At 56.9% G+C, this 27,997-nt stretch overlaps 1 protein-coding gene across 1 annotated transcript; it reads right to left on the bottom strand.

The window, feature by feature from the left end:
- Positions 1 to 35: 35 nt before the first annotated feature.
- Positions 36 to 23,163, bottom strand: PRRX2 (paired related homeobox 2). Its single transcript, XM_063409943.1, has 4 exons — positions 22,880 to 23,163; positions 3,565 to 3,749; positions 3,210 to 3,388; positions 36 to 2,651 (listed from the first exon to the last, which is right to left on the bottom strand). Exons 1-4 carry the CDS (start codon positions 23,121 to 23,123, stop codon positions 2,516 to 2,518), a joined length of 744 nt encoding a protein of 247 aa, XP_063266013.1. The 5' UTR covers positions 23,124 to 23,163; the 3' UTR covers positions 36 to 2,515.
- Positions 23,164 to 27,997: the final 4,834 nt, after the last annotated feature.

Raw genomic sequence — 27,997 nt, 5'->3', positions numbered from 1 at the left:
GACTCAGGTCCCTATCACATGCACGGACACATCTCTACTCAGTAAAATATTTATTCCTCCATTATTTCACAAGAGTTGTTTTTACAAAAACCTTACAAAAATTTCCAAAACACAGACATGCAGAAGAAAAAAACAAATCCACCGTGGATCTTGTTACAAGTAATTGAAATGTACAAATAGAAAGGGCGAGAGAGAGCTTAGATTACAATAATCCCCCGGTCCTGCTACCCCTCCATGGGTGCAATTTGTATCTCTTCTTGGTGAGTTCAGCATTGACTGACAAGCTGTGATAAGCTGCCAAAAGCACAGCAAAGGAGGGGCCCTAAGATTAGGAGCAAATGTTTTCAAATATATATATACATATAGATATTTAGTGAAGAAATATTTATTCCCTGCTTTTTTTAGGTTTACAGAAACAGCATCTGCAAACTATTAAATGGGTTTATTTTCATTAATGTTCTCAAAGAGGCAGCAACATTTATATCCCTGTGGTTTCATCTTGTATAACTGAAAAAAGAGCCCTGTGCTCTCCATGGGAATAGGACCCCCCCAGCCCCCTCCTCCTGCCCCAAGTGGTGTTTCTCAGGGTGGATGATTTGATCCACAGTGGATCCCTCTTCTTTCCCCTGGCTTGGCAGGTCTGTGTGCATTGTGGGGAGCTGTGTGCTCTTCTGGCATGACAAGTGGGAGGGATACCAGCCCTGGAAATACGGATGGGGGCAGAGGGTGGGTATTGGGGGTGACACTGCTCCCTGGAGGAGGTGGGCAGTGCCAGTCAGGCTGTGCCCTCTCCCTGCCTGCAGGGCTGGAGGAGAAGGCAGCTGCTCCCAGCTGGGGGCTGCACTGTAGAGCAGAGAGGGCAGGGGCTGGAGGCAGCATGGAGGGGCTGCTTCAGCCCAGGCAGAGGAGATGGTTCTCCCATCAGGACTCCAGCTCTGGGTGCTGGGTGAGTCCCCCCTGGGCTGGCATTGCCTGGGGTGCAGCTGAAGGCCCCGGTGTCACAGCCCCTGGGGCCGTGACAGCCGCAGCTGCAGTGAGAGCCCCAGTGGGAATGGGAGAGGATGCTCCTGGAAAATGAGGGGCACTTTGTTGCTTTGTTTGTGTGGCAGTTGCAGTCTCTGGTCACCAACCAAAGGATGTTTACCTGGAGGAGGCACCTCAGCAATTGCTCTGTTTGTCCTCAGCTCTATTATTGCAGCCCCCAAACCAACCCCTTCCAGGGAAGTAGGGCTGGTGTCTTCTCCATGCAGGCCACCCCTCTGGTGTCCCCGTGCTTGGCTGGTGGCTCTTTCCAGTGGGTGAGGAAAGGGTGATCTGGTTTCCAGGGGGTTTTGTGCACAGGGGCACCACACCTCCACCACTCCGGCTGTGGAACGGGCAGGGGAACGTGGAGGCTGCAGTCCCATGGATTAGGGCCAGGCTGCCCACCCCGCGTCCATCCCCCTGCACATCCCACCTTGGAGCCTCATTGGGCTGCGCAGCAGGGTGGGATGAGGGGGAAACCATTTCCTTTCTGCAAAACCAGAAAAGCCTCCCCCCATGGAGCCGCCGGCCCCAGACCCCCGAGCACATCTGCAGAGCTGCCGACAGGGAGGCTGTGCCTCCGGAAGGCGAAGCCTTCGCTGGCACGAAGCGCTGGGAGCCGCCTACTCAGCTGAAACCCAACAGCTTTTTCCAATTTTCTCCTTCCCTGGGACGGTTCAATGACCTGGGGCTCTGCAGAATGGCTGGCAAATCCACCCAGGCAGGGCAGCAGTGCCTGCTTGGGGGTTGGCGATGCATCCCCAGCTCACAGGCTCCAGGAGGGTCGATTGAGATGCTGCAGCTCTGCTTGCCTCTCTGGGAAGGGGACAAAGCCTGATGCCACCAGCATAGGCAGCTCCTAAATGCAGGCAGCAACGGTGCAGAGGGCTGGCCGAGACTGGCCATGGCATGGGTGAGCCATCAGCTTCCCAAAGTCCTAAACTTTGGGAAGTCCCAAACCCCACACTGTGCCTGGGGTTGCACAAAGAAACGAACACATGGACCAGCTTTGGCACACACAGTTGAGCGCCGCAAGTCACAGCCTGGTGGAAAGGGGGGCTCGAGATCCTCCCACACTGTCCCTGCGGGAGGAGAAGACCAAATAACTCTTTGGCTCTCTGGGCAAGATACCCAAATTGGTCAAACCCAATAGTCCAAGATCCTTCCATGTTTGGAAGCAAATTCTTGTTCCCTTGGCAAGTCTGTTTGTCCTCAAAGAGCGTGTGGGGGGTATGTGTGTATATATAGCCGTTATTATAAGGGTGTGCGGAAAAGCAAGTTTCTAACCAAGTTCGCTCCATATGTGGCTATAATTATGTGCCACTTCGGCCTGGGACTGACTCTACCTTCAGAAGGGAAGGGAAGAGGAGAGAAGATGCTGAGACACTGGATGAGTGGCACATATGTTGGGCGGGCAGCAGATTTGTCCTGAACCGTCCCAGGAGCTCCACGCTGTGTCCTGGAGGAGGCCATGGGATGGGGTTTGCCCTGCTCAGTTCACAGTCGGCACCTGGTTCTGGTGGAGGCTGAACTCTTTGGCTTTGAGGCGCAGGCTGGCGATGCTGTTGGCCATGTTCACCCCCTGGGTGGGCGCTGCGGTCCCGCTGGAGCTGTAGGAGGGCACGGTGCTGTGGGGAGGGAGCAGGGAGCAGTGAGGCAATGGCCCATGGAGAAGTCCCCATGCCTTTTGTGGTCCTGCTGGCCTCCCAGGCCAGGCTGGCTGTTCCCCCTTGGAGATCTCTCACAAGAACAGCCAACGCTTCGGCATTTTTATGTGCTTGGATGGATGGGAACCCTTCAGACTGTGCATCAGGAGGCCCTGCTTTCTGCTTTTGGATGTGATGGCTGAACATGAACAGCTGGGAACCAGAAGGGACCCATGCCACCTCCTGTGCCGAGATGTGGGAAGGGTCAGCACAAGGCCAAGCAAATCCCTTGCGAGGACCACGCCTGCTCCAGCCCCGAAATGCAGGGACACAGGGAAGCCTGCTCAGCATTGGGCAGCGATGCTCAGACAGAGTTGAAATGGTTCCCAAAACCAAGTCAGACGAGCTCCTTTTGGCCTCATAGAACTCCCCAAATCCCTAGCAGTGGCACAGGGCTGCATTCCTGTGGCACTGGGTGGTCTCTAGGCAGCCCTGCCCCACAGCCACCTCCTCCCCAGCTCCTCCAGAGCCTCCACCTACCTGTATGGGGAGGTGCTGGTCCAAGAGAGATACTCCGGTGTCAGTGCAGTGGGTCGTGGTGCCATGGGCTGCTCAATGGCTGCCTCCTGGCTGTAGGATTTGAGCAGTGATGCTGATCTGTTGGCCAGCATGGCCCTCTCGTTACGGCGGAACTTGGCCCTCCTGTTCTGGAACCACACCTGTGACAGGGGGCAAAGGTGCTCAGTGGGGACCCAGTGCGAGCAGGGACATCCCAAGCATCTGTCCTGTGGGTCATGGTGACGTGCAGGATGAACCGAGGGAGGGGACAGCCTGCTCCTCCTGCCCGGGGGCGAGGCAGAGGGCGCTGCTCTCTCCCACACAAACCTGTGCTCACCTGGACTCTGGCCTCGCTGAGGTTGACCCTTCTGGCCAGCTCCTCCCGCACAAAGGCGTCGGGGTAGTGCGTCCTCTCAAAGACCCTCTCCAGGGCCTGCAGCTGGCTGCTGTTGAAGGTGGTGCGGTTCCTCCTCTGCTTCTTCTTTCTCTTGGCTGCCCCGCAGCTCGGGCTCAGGCTCTCGCCTGTGGGGAAAGAGCAGAGGCCACATGAGAGCCAGACCCATGTGAGACCCCACGACCCCGCCACGCTCAAGCCCTCCTGGGGGTCTGCAGTGTCCTGCTCTGTGCCAGCCATGCTCCCTCCAGGCACCTGGGACTCTCCGGGGAGCTGCAAATCTGCAGCCCTGTGATGTCCATGAGAATCAAAACCTATTTGGGGACCTGCTGGAGCTTAGGGTTAACCCCAACATTTACCTGTGGTGGTTTCACATCTGGCTAAAACCACGTGGACCTGATTTTGAATACCAGTCTCAGCATATTCTGGGGCCACACTCGATCCAAACTGTGGCTCAGCTCTTGCTAAGACTTTAAGTCAAGTTTTCATGAACGGCGATGAAAACTCAGCACCAAAACACCCCCAAGATGTGGATCAGCTCCCACCTCCAGCACCCCCCGAGGCCCCATCTGTGGCATGTCCCCAAGGTGACACAGGACTGCAGCCAAGCATCTGCTCCTCCAACCCCGCTCCTCAGAGCTCGGAACGAGCGGCACCGCGTCTCGCAGGGCTCAGCCTCCGCAGTGTTTATTTCTGGCTTTGCTGGCTCATGGAAACATGAAGCTGAGGGTGTAGTCTGGTTTCTCAGTATTGATCTTGGGCTGTCAGCCAGGCTGAGATTAATCTCCTCTTTGTCACTAATATCATAAGGTTTGGGCAGGTTTATGAAGCCTTTTTCTGAGACACCCAGTCAGCTGCCTGCAGAGGCTTCGTGGGGAGCACGACTCGCTGTCGTTCTCCCTTGTGGAGGTACTGGTTAATGACTCCTTCTGTTAATAAAGCATCTGGATCTAATCTGTACCTACTGGTGGGAAAGCATTTTGGAATTATTTGAAATGTTAATAATTTTATGACATTCTGATTCATGGCAGGGGTATGTTGGGCTTTCTGCTCTGTATCATTGCAGAGGCCAGGGTGGCAGAACTCACCACTCCCTGAGTATGCTCACAAATTAAATACTTGCTAATAATATTAATCGTGATACTTATTTAATAAGTGCAGCATTTTCAGATAATGCTTGAGCAACAAACAAAATGTACTGGAAGAGACATTAACTCTGCTGTCAAGACACCATCAAGCTGTTGAAAGAAACTTCCAAGATCTTTAAGGGCAGGAAAACCTTCTTGCACCTTAACTCTGAATAATTCAAGCCATGAAACGTCCAACAATAAGTTTTTCATCAAGTCTCTAGTACCCCTGTGTGCCCAACTATGCCACTCTCCCAAGGCCTCTCTGCAGCCAGTGGCATTTCTCTGGGTCTTTTATTGTGCTGTACCTGTAACTTGGCCTTGGTTGACCATCAGCAATTTGTGATCTTGTGTTTTGGACATGGCCTTCTTGGCTGAGGGAAGACACAATGGACAGTGCCTGAAACATGTGTGGCTTTGAGACCCTTTCCCCAGCCAGGGAACCACGGGCTGCCCTTCGCCACCAATCGTGTTTAAAGGCTCACAAATAAAATTCTCAGAATTCTCTCCAGCACTTGTTCTTGCAGCTTCAAATGTTCTGCCAGTCTCTGCTTTCCAGTTGCCCCTTTTAGTTAAACTCCTTTTTTGGTCCTGTTTTCCTTCAGCGAGCTAACGAGCCGCTGGATTAAAATACATGAAGTCCAGCCATGGCTGTTCCTGAGTTTTCTGGGAGCTTGGGACTGAAATGGGAACCATCAGGCTGGGAAAGAGCTACAGGATGTGAGAGGGTGAGAGGTTTCCATGTGGGTTTATGACCATGCCACAGGGCTTCTGGGGAAATGGCAGATCAGGATTTGGTTCAAAAGGCGCAGTCACAAGGGCACCCACTGCCCCTCACCAAACTGGCAATGATTTCAACAGAACCCTGGGAAATGTATAAATAAAATTATAAACCCCCTTTGGCTTCATCTTCAATTTAAACCTGGCTGTAGGACTTTTCCATAGTGATGATTTCTCTCACCCACTCTAATTTGGCTGAAAGAAAGGGGGAGGAGGAAAATTTTTTAAAATTAATTCTCCATCCAATTCTGCAGGATCTGACCACATTTCTGGCTGGTCTTTATCTCTCCAAACTCACAGAAGGAAGAGCTGAACAGCCACAGGAGACAAGTGGTGCTGACTGCTTCTCTTATGAGGCTGGCAGTCATGCTGGGATCGAGGTTCAAGACCAGAGCTGGATCAGTGCCAGTGATTCCTGGGTTTTTGGAGACCTGCAAACCCTGGGCCACGCCAGCTTTGGGGCATTTTATTCAGCCCCTATTGCTGCTTTTAATGGAGGGACCTTCCACACTTTTTCCAGGCCATGTCTGTACGGCAGGGAAGCAGCTCCACACGGGGAGTGCCTGCCTGGACGCTCTGCTCTGCTGAGGGATGAGCCCTGGTGATGCACCAACATCTTTTCCTCATTAGCTCAGGCACTGCAGGCTTGTGGGACCAGACAAATGCCACCCTAATTGCTGGTGGTGAGTGTCTGACAGGTTTACGATGTACAGTCAGGCTGGATCTCTTCTATCAGAGATGTTTTAATAACTCCAAATCAGCTTCCCAAAAATGAGCACAGCTAAGTCCTCTGTGGCATCAGAAAAGGAATGGGAAGGGAGATGAGTTGGGTACCCTGAAGACTCCCTGTCCTCTCACTGCCATCAGCAGGACTTGGATTTAACCAGACCTGCTGATACCTTGATGGAGGAATTGGAAACCGGTTCCCCAGCCTGATGGGCTTCCAGGAATAAAAGTTTGTAATTGCACGAAGTTAAAACCAGCTTCCCACCATCATTGCTCTGTCCCAAAGCAGTGCCTGGGGAGGTTATGGAGAAAGCCAAACCCTTGACTTTGTCAGATATAATTTGGGGGTTCATTTGGGCTGGAGGGACCAGTTTGGTTGGCCAGCCCTGAGGTCAGAGGGGCTCCTGAGCCTTCCCCCCAGCCACCTTCCCTGTATTTATCTTCCACTGATTACAATTTCCGCTGAAAGGAAAAGAAATGCAGGGAAAGGGGGAAAACAGGGGGGATAACATTACTGAATAACCAAAGATGACATGCAGGGGAGGATGGGGAGAGGGAGGCGCAGGGGCTTTGCACAGAGCAGGATGGGCTCAGTGTGCATCACAAAAATAGCCTTCAATTGCCCCAGAGTGTTAGGAAGAATTTTCACCTGTGATGTGGATGAGTTTTGGGGTGCTGGATGTGCCCTGGATGCTCCAGCCTCCTCTCTGGGCAGACTGGGAGCAGTGCTGTGACCTGTGGATGCCACGGGGTGCTGGAGTCACCCCAAAACCTTCCTCCCCATGGGAGCACCAATGCTGGCAAGCCTGGGCTGTGCCACACTGAGAACCTGGGAGCAGGAGATGGGTCCTGCCCCATTTTCAAAGGCACCACTACCCCCGGGTCAGCTGTGCTGGTTCAGCTGGGCACCAACCAAGCCCCCTTCTCCAATTCTTGCCTTCTCCCTCTGTGCTTCCATGAGTTTTCCATAGGAAGGACTCGGTGGGTCTCAGCCTTGGTGCTGGGCTTGCCAAGGGGGCCCTTACACTGGCAGGGCCCCCAGGCTCCCACAGTTGAGCACTGCAAGGAGGCAATTTCCACTCGATTTCCACCAAGGCTTTGGTTTGACTCACGAGCTCCATTAGTGCACAGCAAACAGCCTCAGAGCTCCAGATCAGCCAGCACTGACAATCCCTGAGCCCTGGGAACACGGCTCCTCCCTTGGGGTGTCCTTCAGGGATGGGCTTCACTGCCAGCCATGCTCAGCCTCCCCTCTGGACACCCAGTTTGGGGGGTTTCTTTGCAAAATGCTCATCCAGAGCACCGTGTTTGCCCAGCACCATCCCTGCCACCCCAGCCTGTCTCTGCCCCAGGGGATGCTGCAATCCCCTCTCCCTGTGAGTACCACCACAACCTGGGACAAGTTTTCCTGAGTCCAACTCTACCACTTGGCTTTGGGGTGCAAATATCCCTGTTTTTCTGGTCAGAAGGCAGCAAGTTCAACCCTCTCACGCAAAAAGCCCAGGCTACATCTCCTCCAACGTGTTTCATTTTCCACTGCAGCGCAGCCCCCACGGCCCTGAACAGTTTTCTGTCATTAAATTATTTCACACGTTCCATTTATTTGCGAGCAGTTTGCCAAAGACCCTTTAAGCTTTAAATTTTTCACACCCCCCCAGCCAAAATGATCAAATCTGCTGTACCATTTACTTCCCTACTACGCCTGGAATGGCATTTTTTTCCTCCTTTTTTCTTCTTGGGTATAATTTAAGGGTTGAAATAGCCTGGAGGGAATTAGCTGTAAATTCTTCCTAAGACAAATAAATTCAGCCCTCTAAGTTTCTACGTTTTTCAAACTGTTGAGAGACATTTTGGGTTTGTTTTACTTGAAATAATGATCGTGGCGTATCTGACCCTCAGGCTGCGGCCGGCTCAAGCCAAATAAATAGCTTTTATTAATTAAGGTTTATCCTTAACAAATAAAACCCCAATTTGATCTCGGCCAGCTGAATTAGCAAAAATAAACAACGGGTTCTCTGGGCACTTGATGTGGATTTAACAAATTAACGCTGGGCCTTCATCAGGGAAGCCGCAGGGTGGTGGAGGTCTTTTACAGCCAAGAAATCCTTTGGAAAAACAATGTCTTTCGTTTCTCCCATGGTCTCTCTCGGTAAACATGTGCACTCCCTTCATCCCTTCACGCACCCGGGGGAAGCGAGCAGAGCTCCGGCGATGACGTTTGCCAAAGTTTTATGTGCAATTGTTTAACTTGTTCCCCTAAATCATGCCACGGGGAGGAAGCGTTTCCCCTCAAAGCTCTGGGGTTTGGGAGCTGCCCCTCCACGGTGTGTGCCCACTGCAGCTCCTTTGTGTTCCACCACCTTCAGCTGAGAGCCCCGAAGCCAAGGTGTGATTTGGGGGTGCACGGGCGGCCAGGTGCAGGTGACTCCTCTTTCCAGCAGCTGTTTCCAATACCACCCTGCCTTGGGATGCAGCTGGGAACAGCCTGGGAGCCCAGGGGGGCGTTTTACCAGGGCTTTGCAGGGAGGAGAGAGAGCAGGAGGGCTGCTCCACAGGCCAAAGGGACGCTGGGCACTTGTCCCTGCCCTTGGGCACAGGAAGGGCAGGGTTTGTTGCAGAAGGGATGGTGGGAGATGCCTACACCACAACAGGTCTTTGATCTCCTCAAATCATCTTGGAAAGCCTGGGGAGCTGAGAAGCAGCCAGGAACCACACAGGAACCACACTGAGTCACCCAGGTAGGGCACCTTTCCTGCACCCACCAGTGAGCCCAGCCTGGGTGCACAGGACCAACACAGCACCAGCCTGAGGGCAAAACCACACCAGTGAAACTCCCATTTTCTGCATGCTTTCATCCCAGTACCCAGGGGAGAAGTTTTTGGGGCCACCAACCCGTGCCCACAGGATGCCAGCCCCAGCTTTGCTTGGCATGATGCTGTGAGGTCTAAACCCATCCCACGCATACGGAGGACAGGGTATCCCTGGGGAAACAGGGCTGTCAGTCCCTCCCCAGGCTCCCACTGCCACTCCCTGTTCCCCCTCCAGCCCAGCCCCAGCCTCTCAAAGACCCTGGGAATGCTGAAGGCTCCGGGGGGAGGTTGAAACTGGGGGGGTCCAAATGTGCTGAGTCCGAAGGAAACTTTCTCGGCTCAAGTGGCACACATGAAAAATTTAAGAGTGGGGCAAGTCCCAGCTACTGGAGAAACATTACAGCGAAATGTTTCCGAGGATGTTTCACCTCATTAATTGTGAAAAAACTGAAACGCTGACACGTTTTTACAGGCTGCCAGTTTTGCTGGGGGAAAAGTGTCTCTGTTAAAAAGGAGCAGCAAAAGCCTGGACCAAGAAAGAGGCCAAGGCTGTCCCGGGGGGGGCCTTAGCCTGTGCTCACTGACAGGCAGCAGCAGCGTGTTTTATGGTTATAGAGCTGCCTGTGCACCAGCCAGAAACCACCCAGCACCGTGGTTTGCTACCCCCAGCCACACAGACACCCTGTTTTTGGGAAGATCCTGCCCAGCAGTGCTGCAGCCCCAGGGATGCTCCATGCACAGCCTGCACCTCCAGAGCCCGGGAGGTTTTCCCCTTGCACCCCTGGATGGTGTGTGGTGTCTGAGCACCCATCACAGCAAGTCCAGCTGAAAGCCAGAACAAACCAGGGAGGTCCTGGCTGAGCCTGCAGCACCCCTGCACCTCAGTGGGGATGTGTCCAGCCTGTGCTGGTAACCCAGTGGTGGCACTGAAGCCTTTTTTCAGCTCATTATTAGTGCAACAAATGCACTGGGAACGTGATGCTTCCATGGGTACTGGGAACAGAAAGAGTGTGAAGAGGAAGATCCCCATGTCATGAGACACTGCTTCCCTTAGGGATGGTTTGAGCCCAGAATTAGCCACCAAATTCACTGCTGAGAGCTCTGAGTGCATTCAGAGCTCTCCAGTTGGCTCTGGAGCAAGGGCAGCCATGCTGCAAAACCCAGGAGCACGAGATGGAGAAGATCAGGAAGCCACAGTGAGGAAGAACAAGACAATGAGAAGAACGAAGAAGGGAAGCAGATGCTGGAGATGCCAGGTCAGGAACCAGCCAGTCCAGCCTTGTGCTGTGATTTAAAGAGGATGCTGCCCTGAAAGGTGAAGCTGGTGAGACCCACAGGGCTGCAGGCAAAGCCCTGAGGCTCTGAGTGCTCAGGAGTCCCTGAACATTGCCAGCACTTCCACCAGCCAGAGGCTGCTGCCCCGGCCAGAGGCTGCTGCAGAGCCCAGCACGGCTCTCACCCAGCCCAGGCCAGGCCCCAGGAATGGTGTTTTGGCACAGCCAGCTCCTGCGTCAGCGGAAGCATTTAATGAATTAATTGCAGCCACATTCCCTGAAGGAGGAGGCAGGGTTGGTGGGATGCTGTCAAGCCTCAGGAAGGGGCTGGGGAACATCTCTGGCCACAAAGCTCTGGTGGGAGTGAGGGGAGTAGGCTGAGCAGCACGAGAAATTCCTGTCCACTCTCGCAGTGATCTGGGAGAGATGGCGCCATCAGAATCACAGAAAGAATCACCCACCTTTTCCCTGGGGTGGGAGCTGCCCGTGCACAGCCCTTTGGAGAAGGTGACACGGACACATCCTGCTGCCGGGCTCACCGGCTCGGGATGAACCCCAGCATCCTGCCCCGGCCCCAACCCTGCGTGAGGATCCAGACCACAGAGCCTGGCACCATCAGCATCCCCTGACACGAGTGCTCCAAAGCAGCTCCAGAGCCTGCGGCAGCACCGGCGCCCAGCGCGAGGCTCGCCTCTGGCTGTGCTTTGCCAGCTCCTGCCTCCCGCACCCCGGGGCCGTGCTGGGGGCTCAGGGTGCCTGGCTGCGCCCGCCGAGGGTGGCACCGGCCCGGGCAGCCCGCCCGGACCCCCTGCACATCCCGCGGGCTCCGCGGTCTGCAGGAGAAACGCTCCCCGCAACAGGGCTGTGCGGGGCGGGCTGAGCCCAGCCCGGCTCGGGGCGTGCGGGAGCTGCCGAGAGCATCCCGTGCCTTCACAGGAGGCTGCGGCTGCAGCCCGACACTGCGGGCTGTCCCGACACAGTGGGCTGTCCCGACACAACGGGCTGTCCCGACACAACGGGCTGTCCCGACACAGTGGGTTGTCCCGACACAATGGGCTATCCCGACACAATGGGCTGTCCCGACACAACGGGCTGTCCCGACACAACGGGCTGTCCCGACACAATGGGCTATCCCGACACAACGGGCTGTCCCGACACTACGGGCTGTCATAATGAGCTGTCCCGACACAATGGGCTGTCCCGACACAATGGGCTGTCCCAGCTCCAGAGCCACCACTGCCTCTGTTGTGTCAGCACTCCGTGGGGACGGAGCTGTGGAGGAGCCGAGCTGGAGCAAAGCTGGGCTGCTGCTCCACCACGAGTGCCCAGTGTGTCCCTCAAGGAATGGCACGGGGAGGAGGAAAGGCTCCCGGGAAAGCCCAGGAGGACATTTCCGTGTCTGCACGGATTTGCCGGGTGCAGTGGCTCTGAGAGCTCAGGATCTGGCAGGGTCTGGCCTCTTCCCTACTCATGGCAGGGGAACGTGCAACACAAAGGGGTTCACACCCCTCTTTTCTTAGTTGAGGCTGGGGTCATGCAAAACCTCCAAAAACTCATCCACAGTCTGGATGTCCCCTGCCAATGCCAAAGGGGGAGAGGGGACACAGGACAGATATGAGGGTGGGTGCTCCTGGCTTCATGCAGGGATGCTCCAGCAGGCTGTGTCAGACCGAAGGGCTCCTCAGGCGGATGTTTGTGGCTGCAGGGTTGGGGGCAGCAGGAGCCGAGGCCCTCCCAGCACAGCCAAGTGCCTCAGGAAAAGCCAGCATGGTGGCTCTGCCTGATCCAAGCCAAGTTCCCAGCAGCACCGACCAACGGGGGAGCAGGAATTTTCATTCTGTTCTCCTGTGGATTTGCCAACCCCCACGGTGGAGGCCCAGGGACCAACAAAAGGCACTGGCTCTCCCCCAGCCCCCGCCAGCCAGGAGCCTTCCCGGCAAGGAGACATTCACTGCAGAGCCTGCTTTCATCTCCCAGCCAGGAGAGCTTCTCGGGGTGGGATGGGAGCAGTGCCTGGGCTGTCCTGCACCTCACACACTGCAGCAGCCTGGGGCGCTCCTGGGGACACAGGAGCCTCTCGGGGACGCAGCCTCCTCATTAAAACAGCCCAGCATGGCCAGTGGCAGCTCGGTGGAGGCTCACAGATGTGTGAAAGGGCCTCTGTGGCTCAGAGAAGCAGCCAGCACAGACCCTGCTGCCAAAATGCTGGGATTTGGGTCAGCCCCAAATGCAGTGAAGGGTCTGGGCAGAGGGAAGAGCCACGGTGGCTGCCCACAGCCACTGCAGAGTGGGATGGTGGCACAGGCGATGGACGATGCCAGCACAGACCCTGCTGCCCCACACCAGGGCTGAGACCCCCTCCTTGTCCTGCAGCCCCTTTAGGCACCATTTGGTGCATCCATGATGCCACAGAGGTGCCAATACCGCTCACAGGCTGCCACCTGACACAACAGGTTACCTGGCTTTCCAGCAGGGCACAGACACGTCATTAATTAACACTAATGAGACTTGTGCAAGCCCAGGAGCAGCACCCGCCTGTGCTTGCAAAGCACCACCAAAATCCTGGATTTGACTGCAAAGTGAGTTTTCCTGGGGGCTGGGAAAGGGGTCCCTCAGGCCATCACAGTGTTGAGAGCTCACCGGGGCTTTTGCTCAGTGTTTGAAAAATAAAACTAAATCAGCCGGGGCTGCACAGCAGGAACGTTGTGTGGAGGGCTGGCTCCCAGCCAGGGACCCCTGGCATGGTGATCCCAGCCTGCCTCTCCTCCCCAGCCCCCCCAAAAGGTGGGGTTTTGAAATTTAATAGGCAAAAGCCCCAGCAAGCCAGCCCCAATGGCATCTGGCACTGAAACCCAACACCAGCCCCACGAGGTTAAAGCAGAGACCCCTCTGCATCAGAGTCACTGCCAAGGGGGAAGGAGGCGAGCAGGGACAAGGGGGAATGATGAGAATTCCCACGATGTCCCCTCCTGCTGCCCACTGCCACTGCCCCAAGCCCCTTCTCTTTTTTGAGGCCAAAAGGGTGTTTTTCACACCCAGGCCAGCAAATCACTGAGCACCCATTTGATCAGTGAGCAGCAGCACCTGCTGAGAGCCCCTTCCACGGCCACCAAGGGGACACCAGCATGTCTGGTGGGGTGTGGGGTGGGGTGAGCCCCACTGGGACCCCGGCCCCGCTGCAGGGAGGACCCTGGTGGGTGCCTGCACGCACAGACAGCCTGGAAGCCCCTGCCAGCGAGCAGCATCGCTGTCCTCCAGTCTGGTTTTCATTTGAGGTCGGTGGCCTCTCGCCAAATTTATTGTAAAACATTCATTTTAATAAGTGGCTCGTATCTTTTTTTTTTTTTTTTTTTTTTTTTTTTTTTTTTTTTTTTTTTTGGAAACCCAGCCTGGTTAACTGTTTCCAGGTTAAAGCAGAACTGTGCATGGTGGGGATGGCAGGGGCAGTGGGGACAGTGGGGACAGGGTCACAGTCAGGGTGCTGGGGACAGGTGCCAGCCATGGGGAGGACACCAGGCCATGACAGGATGGAGACAGGAACATCAGGGTCCTGCTTCTACAAAGGTCAGCAGAGCTGAGACCCTCATCCTCATCACTCCAAGCCTTCTTCCCCTCCAGGTCCCCAGGGAGACCAAGCACCCTCGTGCCACACTGGGCACCCTGACACCCTCATACAAAATTAAAATTTACTGCCCAGTGGGTAACTGGGTCATGTCAAACATGCAGAGGGCTTCCCAAAGTGGACGTTGCCTGGTAGTTTAGTTTCAACATTTGTTTTAAGTTTTATAAACCTCTAATACTAATAGAAATGCTTGAGTGTCTTTTAATTTAAATGAAAACAGTTTTTTTAAAAATTTAAATATTCCCCTGAGGTATTTACAACCCCCAAATTACAGCCATGTGGCCAGCCCAGATGAGAAAGTGAAATCAGTGAGGAAGGCGTGTGGCAGCTGCCCCAGCCCAAGCCTGGCCCAGCCCTGCAGTGGCTGTCCCCTTGTCACCTGTGTCCCCTGCACAGACTCTGCTTCACACATTTGCTGGGGACATGGGATCCATGGGTCAACCAGCCCCTGGAGCTGCCAGCCACAGCTGTCCCCAGCAGGATGGCATCTTTCTGTCCTTCCTGCCTTCCTTCTGTCCCTCAGTTTTTGTCCTGTCTCTGGGGCACAGTGGGTTTGGGGACAGGAGCTACCCATGACCCACCCTGAGCCCTCCTCAGCTGTGCTGCTGCAGGACCAGCGCTGTGCCCGGGGTCCTCTCAGAGCTCCCCTGCACCATCACTGCCACTGCCACCCCCAATCACCCCCGACAGCCCTGGGGCATCCTGGGGTGCAACACAGTCCCCTCCACTCAGCAACACCCTGCAGGACCTGGGGTGCAGCGTGACACCCCTGAACAGCTCAGTGCCACACGCCTCCCCCTGCAGAGTCTGTGCAGCTTGGGGTGCTGAGGAACCCCACCACACAGCCCCTGCACTGCCCTGCACAGCTTGGGGTGCCATGGAACCCCACCACACACCCCTGCACAGCTTGGGGTGCCATAGAACCCCATCACACACCCCCTGCACTGCCCTGCACAGTTTGGGGTGCAGCACAATCCTCACCCCACCCAGCAATGCCCTCCTTGACCTGTGGTACAAAGCCGACCCCCTGCACCTCTTGGGGTGCGAAGCAGCCCCTCCAAACACGCACTGCAACGCCCCGAACAGCCCAAGATCAACACCACTCCCCCTGCATTGCCCTGCACAGCTCGGGGTTGATCCCCAGCCCGGGCTGGCTCAGGCAGCCGAGCCCCCCCGGCCCCGGCGCTGCCGCCGGCCCGGCTGCGGTGCCCGCGGTGCCCGCGGTGCCCGCGGTGCCTGCGGGGCTGTGCCCCCTCGGCAGCGCCCCGCTGCCAGCAGCTCCCCGCCGCTCCCCCGGCTCCCCTGCCATGTGCACTGCAGTCTCCTCGCGTGTGAAGCCCGCAGCCTCTCGGATTCAGTGGCTGGAAAGGATGGCGCCTCTCCACATCTGGTTCAATGCGCGAGCCTGGCGCCTGGCTTAGCCACAGTCTCCATTCAGAGACACACAGACTTTAATAGACTCATACAATTCTTCCTGATCTATCACTGCAGCCGCAGCTGAAAAGCTGCTTTATTATACGCACTCAAAGGGGGATGAGGAGGGAAGGGGAGGGGGCCGGCTGGCGCTGCCGCTCTCTGAAGGCTCCCAGCCCGCCCGGCGTCCCCCGGGACCCCAACTGTCCCCCCAGCCCTGCCCGGCCTCCCAGGGGCTGCTTTCCCCCCAAACCCGCAGAAAACAGCAGCGCCGCAGCCTCATTATCTCTCCTGCTCAATTAACGCCCTCCAAGCTGCCCTCCGCACCCGCACCGCGCACGGGGGGGCGGCAGGGGACGAGGTGGCAAAGGGGACCCCGCATGTCCCCAGGACGGTTTCACTCCCCCACAAGCCGGAGCGATTCCCCCAGTTCCTGCAGCACCAGCACCCCGCATTCAGCCCGCAATTCCCCTCCCGAGGAGCCGCAGCTGCCGGGGCTGAGGGGCTGCCCCGGGGCACCGCGCCCGCCCGCCAGCGATGCCCCGGCCGGTCCCGGGGCTGCGGCTGCTCCTCCCGGGGCCGGGGAAGCATCTGGCGAGGGATGCGGAGTGCGGACAGGGCGCTTCGTCACGCCGTGGGAAGGCTGCAGAACATCGCCCGCGGTCACGGGTCCCCCGGGCAAAGGCAAACATCGGGAATGCCTCAAGGGCGGGGGTAGGAATTTTTGTGTCAATTCTAGGAAGTTTAGGGTTTGTCCAGTGAAAAACAAGCAGTTTTGGGGCAGTTCGGGCTAACAGGCATCAGGAAACCGCCTTGAAATCCCAAATCAGGCCTTTCTCCCCAAAAGCTTTGCTGTTCCCAGCCTCGCTGACCCTTCTGGGCATCACCAGGACCAGGCAGGGGGTGGCTGCCTTTGCTCACCACGCTTCCACTCTGCTCCCAGTTGCTTTTTCCAACCAGGAAAAGCCTGATCTGCGTTAACCCTGGTCTAAATCCTTGCTCAGTCCCAGCTCAGCCCAGGCATAACCCACTGCCCCAAGCACTTTAAAGGATGCTCTGACCCAGTTCGCTGGCTCAGGGATCCCATCCTGGAAGGATAACTTATTCCAGCTTCTGCTCATGCTGCAGGGAGGGAATGAGGTGCCAGTGTGGGGTCACCAACCCTCTGCCAACCCCAAAACACCGGGTCCCATCCTGCTTCAAACCTCCTCCCTTCGGCTCAGTGATTTTACAGCTCTGGGGAGAGAATTCCCCGTGGCTGGAGGAAATCAGCCTTGGGTGATCAGCACCACTCCCTGGGAGAGAGGAGAGTTTCTAACCAGGCAGCCTCAAAGCCCCAAATCATTTCATCAGCCTCCCAGCTACAGACACACGCCCAGGCTCTCTTAAAATGCTGATTCGTTGAAATTCACCCATCTTGGCTGCACAGAGTCGAAATTTCATATTTTTCCTGTGAATCAGCCCCATTCCCTGAAATAACAGCCCAAAAGGAGAGGGGAAATAGTCTTGCACTGAGCTGTTCCTGGTCGAGCGAGACACAACAGCCCAGGGGGGGACAGGCAAGGTGTCCCTGCACCCCAGCACCCTCCTGGGCTGGGCATGGCTGTGTCAGGGGTGTCTGGGCTGCTGCTGGGGACTCAAGAACAAGTGGGTGCTGCCAGGGCTCCCAGGGAAGTGGGGCACAGCCTTGTGTCCCCACAAAATGTAGGACTCCACCACAGTCCCCTCTGGACACTGTCACACATTTAAACTCCCTGCTGGAAAGAGGTTTCAGAAGGAGCATCCCCCACAGCAATGCCTGCCAAAACCCAGCTCACTGGGGGTGCTGAGCAGAGAAAAATCCCAGCAATGAGAAGTCGGGGAGAAAAGTGATTTTCCTGCCCTCCTGGCCCAGCCAAGGCTGCTCCAGCTCTTGGGCTCTCCTGGCCAGAGTGTTCCCATCTCCCCAGGCCCTGGGTTCGGGTTTTTTCCCTTCACCCTCTGGCAGCAGCTCTCCCAGCACAGAAGTGAGCACGTGTGGAGCCCTGCAAGCGCTGCAGGAACGTGCTGGTATGTGTTTCCCTGTGCCCTGGGGAGGGCTCAGTGTGGGCAGCGCAGCTTCCTGGGGCCCCTGCTCAGCCCAGAGCCCCCCGAGCTGCGGCAGGGGGAGCCTGGAGCCCAGGCGGGGGAGTTCAGCTCATCTGAAGTTTTCCCCAAATCAGAGCTCTGGTGTCACCAGTCAGCAAGAGGCTGGCAGGGCACAGGGAAGAGCGGGACGGTGACACAGTGTCCCCACGGGAGGAGCAGGAGGGTGAGCGGATGTCACCATGGGAGGAGTGGGATGAGGAGTGTGTGTCACCCTTCCGGGCTGGAGGGCACAGGGAAGGTGGCGCCAGGGTGAACCCCATGGCAGAAGCTCCATGAGACCTGGGGTCTCTTCCAGCTGTGCCCCCATCCCTGCCTGTGCCTGGCAGTGATTTGTGCTGCTCTGGCTGGTTCTGCAGGGTGGTGACCTGCAATAATTCAGCCCTTTATCCTGCTTGTGCCATGGAAAGCAGCACTCCCACCCCACAGCAGGGTTTGGGTGGATGAAAACCTGAGGAACCAATTTTCTCTTGTCCAGGGCAGGGGACCATGTGCAGGGTAGTGGTCCTGTGGCAGGGACACGGGATAAGAACCACAGTGGAGGCTGTCCCCAGTTTGGGGGGGAAAGCCTGACTGCAGGAACACGCTGCAGGTTGGGGCTGTGCCCTGCATCAGCCTGGGGTGTGCAGGATGGGGCCCTCCCCACAGCCCCTTTTTTCCTGACTGGGATATGCTGGGCTCCCTGTGAGAGGCTGGAAACCTTCTGGGTGAGCTGGGACCTCTCAGGCCCCCATCCATCCATCCCTCCATCCATCCGTCCGTCCATCCATCCATCCATCCATCCATCCATCCCTCCATCCATCCCTCCATCCTTGCTTGTCACCAGTGGCACACTAAGCAAAACAAACGTGGAGGGCTGGGAGGTGGCCAGGGCAGGGAACTCCCACACGAATTAATTGGCACTTACTAATTGCTGAGGGATGCTGCACTGGGGACCTGCCAGCATCAGGCACTGGACAAGGGCTGTCCCCTCCCCTGGGGACCATCCCACATGGGGAAAACCCCCTTGTCCTGAAGTCTGCAGCCCTCAGAGCCCTCCAGGCAGGGGCTGTCCCCGGGCAGGCGCTGGGGCAGGGAGGTGATGTCTGGTCACTGACAGCAAGGATGGCTCCTGTCCCAGTGCCACCCACTCTGCTGGGCTGGCCTTACAAGGACAGGGACGATTCCCCTCCCCTCTGCTTCAGATGCCACCCCTCAGTTCCCAGCTCTGCCAACAGGGACTGTCCCCACCTGCAGCAGGGCCACTCTGGGAGGGCGGCCAGGCTCCCTGAGCCGGTGCTGTTTGGGGAGCAGGGAGGGAGGATGGGTGCTGTAAACCCAGCCCTGCTGCCCCATCCAGCCTATCCCAGCCTCATCCCACACGCCACGGCAAGCAGGATGTGGTGCCACCCCTGGAAGCAGGGACTCCTCCTTTAGGGAACAAAAGCCTCTCCTTGGAGGGCTGAGCCACATCTACCAGACAATTCTCAAAGCCTCTTCCCCTCCACAGGGGCTGTGCTGGGGTCCCTGCACCACTGCCTGTCCCTGGTCAGGCATCCAGAAACCACAGCATCCCTGGAGCATCCCTTTCCCAGCAGTTTTGGGGCTGTGGAACGCAGATGGGTGCTGGAGAGAAAGGTCTGAAGGGTGTGACAGGGCAGGGGGGCCTCAGCTGAGACTGCCCATGGCCCAATCTCACCGAGCCAGGCACAGGGGATTGGCCACGATTAATGACACTGGGTTTAATTGTGGCTGAGCCACTGATGAGCACAGATGTCCCAGGGAGGGCAGATCCCCGAAGGCACATCCCAGCCGTGGGGTTCAGAGCTGCCTCCTGCCAGCACAGCCAGAGAGGCTGAGGTGTCCCCGAGCTGTGCCCAGTCTGATGGGGACATGAGGTACTTGGGGAGGCAGAGCAGCACAGCCAAACGTTGTCCTGTGAGCCAGGACCAGCACAGCCCCTGGACTGGGACACCACAGGGACATCAGCTGCGATGGCTCTGCCAAGGAGGGTACCTGAGTCCTGGGAGGGGTTTGGGGCTACCTGGGGCAATCAGCCACCACTTTAACTCCAGGATCAAGTCCCTTTTCCCCTCTGATACCAGGTCCTTGTCCCTCCCTGCCTCACTTCTCCCTTTTCAGCTACTCTGGTTTACATAATCAAAGCTAATTTGTTGTAAAAACATCTTAATCCTCCCTGTCCCTTTGGGTGCTGCTTCTTCTCTCCTCTCCTTCATCACTGCTCTGCTCAGCATCCTCACAGCCCCAGAACAGGCCAGAGATGAGAATGGGGCTGCAGGCACTGCTCTGAAAATGAGATGTCCAGGGGCCACCACACCTCCCAATTCCACTGCCAGGTCCCAGTGGCTGTAGCCAAATAAACGGTCACAGCATGCCTGCCCCAAGCCAAAAAACCCCCTTCGAGGGGCCGCAGCTCAGCAGTGACAAAAGTGACTTTCTGAGTTTTCAGCCCCAAAGTGGCTGCCGGAGCCAGTGCAGGACTCCCTCTCCCATCCCCAGGCGGCACCAAAAGTAAGTTCATTGTTTGAAAAGCCATCAGTCAAGGCTTGCTGGCTAAAATTACCCTCCTGCTTTATCATCTTGAGAACATTAAGGGCTGTTGTTAACAGATGTTTCGCGTTACACATTATTTGTTAGTCTAATGAAAGGAGGTGAACAAGCTTTCAAGACCTCAGAAGTTGTGCCGAAGGGAGGCTGTAGCACCACTCCAGGGGAGAATGAAGATGAGGATGTGAATGAGCTCTCGCCACCCTGGTGACTTTTCCTTGCTCCTGCCTGGCTAGATTTCTGATTTTTGGGTGTCATGAGAGCACTGTGTCACACAGATATTGGTATTCACCATCCCTGGAGGATGTGCTGGGTACACTCAGGGCCAGTTTGGGGCTGTGGCCAAGGCAGGAATGGAGCAGCCCCTTGGGTGGAGAGGGAGTCAGGCATGGCTTTGGCCCTCAAAAACCTCAAAAGTGGCAGCAGGAAGGGGTGTGCCAGCCCTGCAATGGACTCCTGGAGGAGAGGTGTGCCAAGGGCCCCAGACAGGGGGCTGCCTCCAGCTCCCCCTCCAGCAGGCTGTGGGTGAGGTCAGGAGGGGTTTGAATCCCCCTCTGCAGAGAATAAACCCCTGTTCTGAGTTCCTCTGGCTGAGTCTCCTCTCACTGCTGCTTCCCTGGAGAAGGGGAGGGGGTTTTCTTGGGGTCTCAGCCCGCTGGGCACAGCCTGGGGCTGCCCAGAGCATCCTTGTGCCAGCTCTGCCAGCGCAGCCCCCCAGCCCACAGTGAGCCCTGCCTGGTACCAGCAGCTTCACAGCAGCTTCAGGGCTGCTCTTCCTCCAACCCAGCAGCACAATGACCCCGATGGTTCCTGGCTGGAGTGCAGAGCCACATCCTACAGAGATCCAGGGGCACCGTGTCCACTTGTGTTCATAACAAACCCACTGCCACCACCCGTGGGGCTCCAAACCTGCATCTGGCAGAAAAACCCCACGATGGTGAAGAGGAAGGTGAGAGAAAACACTGAGAGGCTGTTCAGCTTCAGGATGCCAATAAAAGATAAGGTTAGCAGTGAAAGTTCCTGTGCTGTCATTGCACCGATGCTGAAAGCATGGCAGATCTGGAGCAAAAGGCTGATGCTCACAAAGGCAGGACATTTGCCCGGTGTTTAGAGTCTCCCTCTGTCAATTTAGGAAATTGCATACAATTAAGGCAGTGGCAGTGGGTAAGGGTCCCTAAGGTCCAGCTTTACACGCTCACAGGTTCTTGTCTCTGTTCCCTTGTTCTCTTCTTGCCCACTGCTCTCAACCCCCAGGTATTTTTCAGCATCAGAAATGCCTCAACTGCTGGTCAGCTTGTCAGAGCATCCCAGGTCTGACGGTGTCTCCATCCATGCAGGCTTGCAGAGCAGGTGCTAACGGGAAATATCCCACACGGGCCAGCAGTGCTGGGATCTGCAGGCCCCAGGGCCCCTGCCCCAGGAGGAATGGGCTTGTAGGGTGAACAACAGCCTTGTGGTGATCATGCAGCCTCTCCCTCTGTCTTTGCATCACACTGGGTCCACACTGAGTTCTTTGGGTGCATGAGGAGCCCAGCAGGGCAGGAGTTCCTCTGCTGTTTGCAAACAGCCCTGTGAGACTGCTGCAGGCTGGGTTTCCAAGAGCTGTGCTGATCCCACATGGAATACTGTCCCCTCTACAGCCCCACAGGCAGGAGAAACCTTCCCTACAGCCACTGCCAGAAGTACAAACAAACCCCAAAGGAAAGGGAGGGAGGGTGGAAAACAACCCTGAAAATACCAAATACCCTCCCAAAAAGCAGCACCCAGCCTCAGCCCCCGTCAGCTGGGGGCTCAGTGGGGCTGCTCCATGAAGGAAGGAGGTTGTGCAGGGAATGAGCTCTGGGTTGGAGAAAGATGCTTCAGACCCGTCCGCAGTGCAGGAGCCACGGGAGGGGACAGAGAGAGCACCCGAGGGGGACTGAAGGGACCAAGCCCCCTTTCAGCAGCACGGAAGCCCGGCTGGGCTGAGCACCCCGGCCAGGGGCGGGTCAGAGCCTCGGCAGGGCTGTCGGCACCCCAGGGCTGTAGAAAACGAGTCTGGGGTGGCACAGCCCAGCCGGGGGACAGTTTTGGGGAACGCCACCCCTCGGGCAGGGCACCTGGGGATGGCGGGGCTGCACCCCCACCCCGCGCTCTGCCTCCCCTCTGTCACCTCTGTGTCCCGAGGGGACGCCCGGCTCCGGGGGGCTCGGGGGGCTGCCCCTGCTCTGTGGCTTTGCCCCAAGAGTGGGGGGATCCCTCCTGACCCCCAGGAGCGGAGCGGGGATGCGCTGGACCGGTGGAGCGGCGCAGAGGGAGAAATGCGAGCGGGACTGTCCCGTTAAAAACGTGCCTCGGGCCAGGAGCGAGCGCCACGAAGCTCCCGGGTCCCGTTCTCCTCCCGCAGCCCCGGTTCTGTGCCCGTGCACGCCGGGGAGGCGCAGCTGCGGCCGCCGGGACGGGACCCGCTGCGTCCCGGTCCCCACGGCCCGGCCGGGCCGCCCCCGCTCCCGGAAACCGAGACCGGGAGCCCCGGGGGAAACGGGGACCCCGCAGGCCGCGCACCCCGGCACGGAGCGGCCTCCCGGGAACGTCCCGGATCCGACACCCCCGGTGCGGCTGCGGGGTCCCTGTGCTCTCTGTCCCCGCTGCGGGGTCCCCGTGCTCTCTGTCCCGGGGTCCCTCTGCCGCAGCCGTCGGGGTTCGGCACCCTCGCAGCTCGCCCCGACGGGGCTCCCCCCTCGCCCCCACCCGCTGCCCCAGTTCCCCCCACCCCGCCGCGGGGGGACACGGCGGGGACACCCCATCCCCGCAGCCGCCCCATCCCCGGGGAGCCCATCCCGGGCCGGGACTCACCGTCCTGGGGCGCTGCCTCGCTGCCGCTGCTGCCTCCCGACGGCTCCGGGATGGCCTTGCCGCTGCCGGCGGGCGGGGGACCGGCCGCGGGAGTCCCGTTCATCCCGGCCGCCACCTCCTCCAGGTCCAGGAGGTGGCTCACGCTGAAGTTTTTCCGGCTTTGAGCGTTCTCGGGCGGCTCCGGGCCGCGCACGGCGCCGGGGGCGAACGGCTTGTCCATGGCAAAGGCTGGCGCCGAGTCCATGGCTCCCACCCCCAGCCCGCAGCCCACCCCGAGGTGCCGGGCCGCTCCCCGGCCCCTTTCCCCTTTCCCACCCACCCCCCCACCCCCAGAAGAAAAAGAGAAAAAAATAAAATTATTATAATTATTTTTTTTAAATAGGGGGGGAAAAAATCACGGCTGTCCTGAATCCGGCTCCCTCCCCAGCCCCTGTTCCGCCTTGTGCTGACGTCTGGGGAAAAAACCACGCTCCCAGCCCAAACTTTCTTCCCCTGCTCTTTGCTCTGGAGCTGTTCAAACAAACGCCCCTGCTCCGAGCCCAGCGGGCCGCCCCTCGCCCCCCCGGCCCTGCGACCTGCCCCCCTGCCAGGGCCCGAGCCCCGGCGGCTGCCAAGCCGCGGAGAGGGGGGCAGAGAGGGGGCAGACCCGCTTCCCTCCCCCCTTATCCCATCCACATCACACCCCCCCAGCCCTGCTTTAAGTGCTTCTATCAACAAGTGTAAGTGGCTGCGCTCCGTGGGGAGGGATGGGGTGGGCTGGGAGAGGGGCTGCGGGGAGAGGTGACCCGCAGGTTAGCGGGGGACACGGCCCCCCTCCACCTCCAGCCACCCCCCTCCTCCGGTCCCCATCAACCCCGCAGCGAGGTCACCTCTCCTGGGAAAAGCCTGGCTCTCTCGCCTTAATGAGATAATTACGTCCTGCACCACAGTTAAAAACTCATAGGCTGCTTCCCTTGAGGTTAGAAAGAAACCTCCCTAATGAAAACCAGCCACCGGGAAAAAGGAGTTTTTCCTCTCTGAAATTATATTTTATGTATATATATATATATACACCCATGCACACAGATATGCAGGGAGGAGGCAGCGGGAAGGAGGGAGAGGGGCAGAGCCCGGGGCTGGCCGCTGGTGTCCGGAGAGGGCTGGGCTCGGGGCGATGAGCAGAAATGGAAGAGGTTAAACAATAATTCCTTCCCCTCGATTCCAGCCGCTCTCCTGCCCCGCCGCTGCAGGGACACACGGACAGGGCTGCGCAGGGCTCCACGCGAAACCTCCGAGCTCTGAGCTCATAAACATCCCTGCTCCAGCACGGCCGAGGGAGGCAAACCCCTGGCTGAGTTATTTTAACATTTGTCGAAAGCTTTTCTTGCGCTCCCTTCCCCTTCAAGTCGGAGGCGTGCAGATTTTTAAGCCAGCCAGCGCTGCCAAATCTGATCTTCCTGACGGGGAAGCAGCTTTCCAGAGCTCTCCAGCTTGGAAGGGGTGTAGCTGAAGGCAGATTTTGGCTCTCTCCGGCTCTGCGGGGGGCTCCTCCAGTGTGCAAACAAGCCAGCCCAGCCTCCCTTCCCCCTCTTTTTTTTTTTTTTTTTTTTTTTTTTTGGGTGGGGGGGATGCATTTACTGGTTCTGTTGGTCCAATTTGCTGGCCCTGGGGGCGCTTTGGGAGTCAGCTCTGGTGTCTGGTTCTGTCCCCTCAGCTGGGGACACTGGTGTCACTCTGCCTTTGCTCCTGCTGCCCCGAGGATGCTCCCGAAGATGGGAGTTTGGGCCCTGGACATGTCCCCTGTGCCCCCGTGCCAGTTGTCCTCCCTGTGTGTGTTTTAGAATACAAAACAATCGCCACCAGCCCTCCTGGCTGCTCCACGCTCTCAGGGAGGGGATGGCTCAGCACAGCCTCCTGCCACCCTTCCTTGCCCAGGTATCTGCCTGATCCTGCTTTTCTCCATCGTGACTGCAGGGACAGACCCTTCCCAGGATGGGGATGACCCCATGTCCAGGGAAAACTGCTCTAGGATCAGCCTGGGAGCTGGAGACCTCCCCTTGGAGGAGGACAGTGATCCATCAGCGATGGGCAGGACAGTGATCCATCCTGGCTGGCCAGGGCTGCTGGGGGCCGGGGCAGTGGGGACCCCAATCCTTGCATCCCCCTCTTGGCTCCAGAGCTGGGAACATCTTGCTGTGATTATTTTGGGGGGCTGGTCTTGGCCTGTGAAGGGGCGAGGGCAGAAGTGGGGATGGATCAGCCCCATCCCCATTTATAACCCTCTTTCTCCTCCTTGTTTAGGGCCAGACCTTACTCTTGAACTGTCTGGCTTTTCCAGGGGAGACGGCTTCCCTCAGTCCGTGGCATTAAATAATTAAATGGAGGGAATAATCATCAGTGAAACCCCCTTGGGTTCGCACTTCCTCGGGCCCTGTGATTGCTGATATTTTTTTGGTTGAAATATGACCTTTTTTATGATCAAAGGGGATCAGACTTCCAAAGGAAAGTTTAAGAAAAAAAAAAAAAGGAAAAAAAAAAGGAGGGCAAGCATTTTCTTTTTTTCCCAGTCCTAGCGGCCTGGTAAAGTTTCTTTAGACATGCAAAGATTTACACACCTTTCTGCAGGGTGCCTTAAATTACCCTCCAACTCTTTACACATTTCCATGAGCAGAGCAAGAACAGTAAGTCATTGAGAAATTAACTGGCCTTTCAGTAATATCCCCTGTCGGCCTTTCAGAAGGAGAATGTCTAATGACTTTTTTGAAGTAGAGGTCAGGGTTTGCTTTTTTTAAATAAAACAATCTGTATTAATGCAATTTCCTTTTTAGCTGTAGGATTTGCCCTTTTTTTTTTCCCCTCAGCATCATTTCTTTTTAACACCACCAGCCACACGAGGCATCCAAAGCAAGACCTGGTTGTTTGAAACACACACTCCTGGTGTTCTCTAACCCGCTTGTGCAAGCTCTTCTCATTTATTCTTTTGGTAAAAATTGTGGTTTAAAATGAACTTTAAAGCTGGCAAGGTGGCTCTTGGCTTTGAGCAAAACGTGGGTGGTACAGAGGCAAAGCTGAGCAGGTTTGCTGTACCTGACACCAGGCAAAACCTGGGTTTTGCTGAGCTGGGTGTGAGCTCTGGGTCTGGCTTTGCTGGGCCAGGGCTGATGAACCAGAGGCACTGAATTGGCAGGGCAGTGCTGGGCTCCGCAGGGTGAGGATCTGTCTGGCCAGAGCCTGCCAGGTTTGCAGCCCTCGGGATCAACATGTTTCTGTTTGCCAGTCCTTCATCTTCCTCTCAAAAAAACCAATAAAATTAAAATATGACATTTTTTGGTAATCTCACTTTGTGTTTTCCTGGGGGTTTTGTGACATTTCTCTCACGCTGTGCTAACTCCTTGTGCTTCCACGGTGCTCAGCAGGGCACAGATCTGGATGTGCTCTGCCAGCCCCAGCCCTCTCCTCACCCCAAACCGTGGGCTGGGGCAGTGCAGCCTCCTTGGAGCACTGCCTGGGATGGTGCTGCTCCTTGTGGTATCCAGGTGTTCCTTCCTAACATTCCCAAAATCTTCCCTGTGGATGTTCTGGTGCAGAAGCTGGGCTGGCTCATCCATAGCCCAAAGTTTTTTCTGACAATGAGTTGCACCTCTGCTGCACCGTGAGGAGGATGTTCAGAGTAAGGAGGTGGGAAAGAGAAGAGTGTGGGGGGTGGTGGGGGCTTGGCAGTGCCTGGGCAGGACCAGAAGCTGGCTCTTGGGGTGTGTGGGTGCCCAGCCCCTTGTCCTGCCCAGGCTGGGGATCAGAGCACCCCCTGCACCCCCAGGGCATCGGGCAGGGGCCCGGGCAGTGCCACCCACAGGGGTGACAGCCAGGGGTGGTTGCTGGAGGAGTCCCCCATGCCCAGCCCTGCCCTTCCCAGCAGGAATGGTATTTCTGTATTTACTGAGCAACTCCTCTGTCTCCCTCCATCCCTGCCAGACCCCAAAAGTTCAGCATGCCCTGCACTGCCTCGTCTCCTCCTCCTCTCCCCTCCAGCCCTCAAACTGCTCCCATTGCCTCCTGGCTCCCTGTCTCTGTGGACAGTGGCATTATAAAACACCCCAGCCAGCCCCTTGGTGAAGCCTTTTCTCCCAGCTTTCTCATTCCTTCTCTTTCTGCCTCTCTTTTGCTCTTTCTTTCTCTCCCTCTCTTTCTTTCCCTGCCAGGAATCCCAGTCAGTCCCAGATGAACCAATACTCTGTGGCTCTGCTATTTCCCTTTTATTCCCCCCCTCCTTCAACAGCGAGATGGGAAAAGAGTGAACTAAAAAAAAAAAAAAAAAAAAAAAAAAAAAAAAAAAAAAAAAAAAAAAAAAAAAAAGAGAGAAAGAAAGAAAGAAAAAAATCAAAGCGGCACATATTGGATCCAGATGTGCTTACAGCCCTTTCCAGCAATTTAATTAAATTCCCCCAGACAGCCAGGAGGATTTCTTAATGATCAAATTTCCCTGGCTTTCCTCCTAAAATGCCCCTCTTTCTTCGGCTGGCTGTTGCTGTGTCTCCCTGATGGATGGCCAACTCGCATTCTTCCGAGCCCGCCCCGCCAAGGCCATGGGGAGGAAGGGGGCAGAGCCCAGCGCTGCTATTGCAGCCAGGCACTCAAATCCAGCCACGGGGCCAGCAAAAGCCCTGTTCACAAAATATCTGCTCCCAGGAAATGTGGGGATGGGGAATCATCTCCCTGGGTCTGTCATTGTGGTGTGGTCCTGGCAGGGACACTCCAGGGCAGGACTCCTGTGTCGTGGGCTCACTGTGCTGGTGGCAGGGAAGGGCTCAGCCCGTGGGTCTCCTGGTTTGTCACCTCCTAGGGCTGGTTTGCAGCCAGGTTTGGTCCCACACTGTGTCCCCTCCTTTCAAGCTGGGGGTTACCAGGGTGGGGGCGAAGCCTCGGTGGGGCTCCTGAAAAGGCACTTTTGGGCTGGCACGGCCCTTTGGGGCAGCCCGATGTCCCCTCTCATCCTTTGGGACAGCACAGCTGGGGTCAGAGGTGGTGTTGGGGTGACCCTGCCATGCCAGCTCTCCCAGCCAACAGCAGGAATGGAGCAGTCATTTCTCCCCAAAGGAATGGAGCAGTCATTTCTCCCCGAAATGGTTTCTGTGGAGGGCT

Source organism: Prinia subflava, chromosome 12 (genome assembly GCF_021018805.1).
Source record: "Prinia subflava isolate CZ2003 ecotype Zambia chromosome 12, Cam_Psub_1.2, whole genome shotgun sequence".
NCBI lineage: Eukaryota > Metazoa > Chordata > Aves > Passeriformes > Cisticolidae > Prinia > Prinia subflava.
The sequence above is the reverse complement of the archived record's forward strand: the minus strand, read 5'-3'. Positions and strand labels throughout refer to the sequence as shown.

Coding starts and splice junctions, on each gene's coding strand:
- PRRX2 (XM_063409943.1), bottom strand. CDS start 23,123: ATGGACTCGGCGCCAGCCTTTGCCATGGACAAGCCGTTCGCCCCCGGC. Junction 3,750..22,879: donor CGAGGCAGCGCCCCAGGACG/GTGAGTCCCGGC, acceptor CTTTCCCCACAG/GCGAGAGCCTGAGCCCGAGC. Junction 3,389..3,564: donor TCAGCGAGGCCAGAGTCCAG/GTGAGCACAGGT, acceptor CCCCTGTCACAG/GTGTGGTTCCAGAACAGGAG.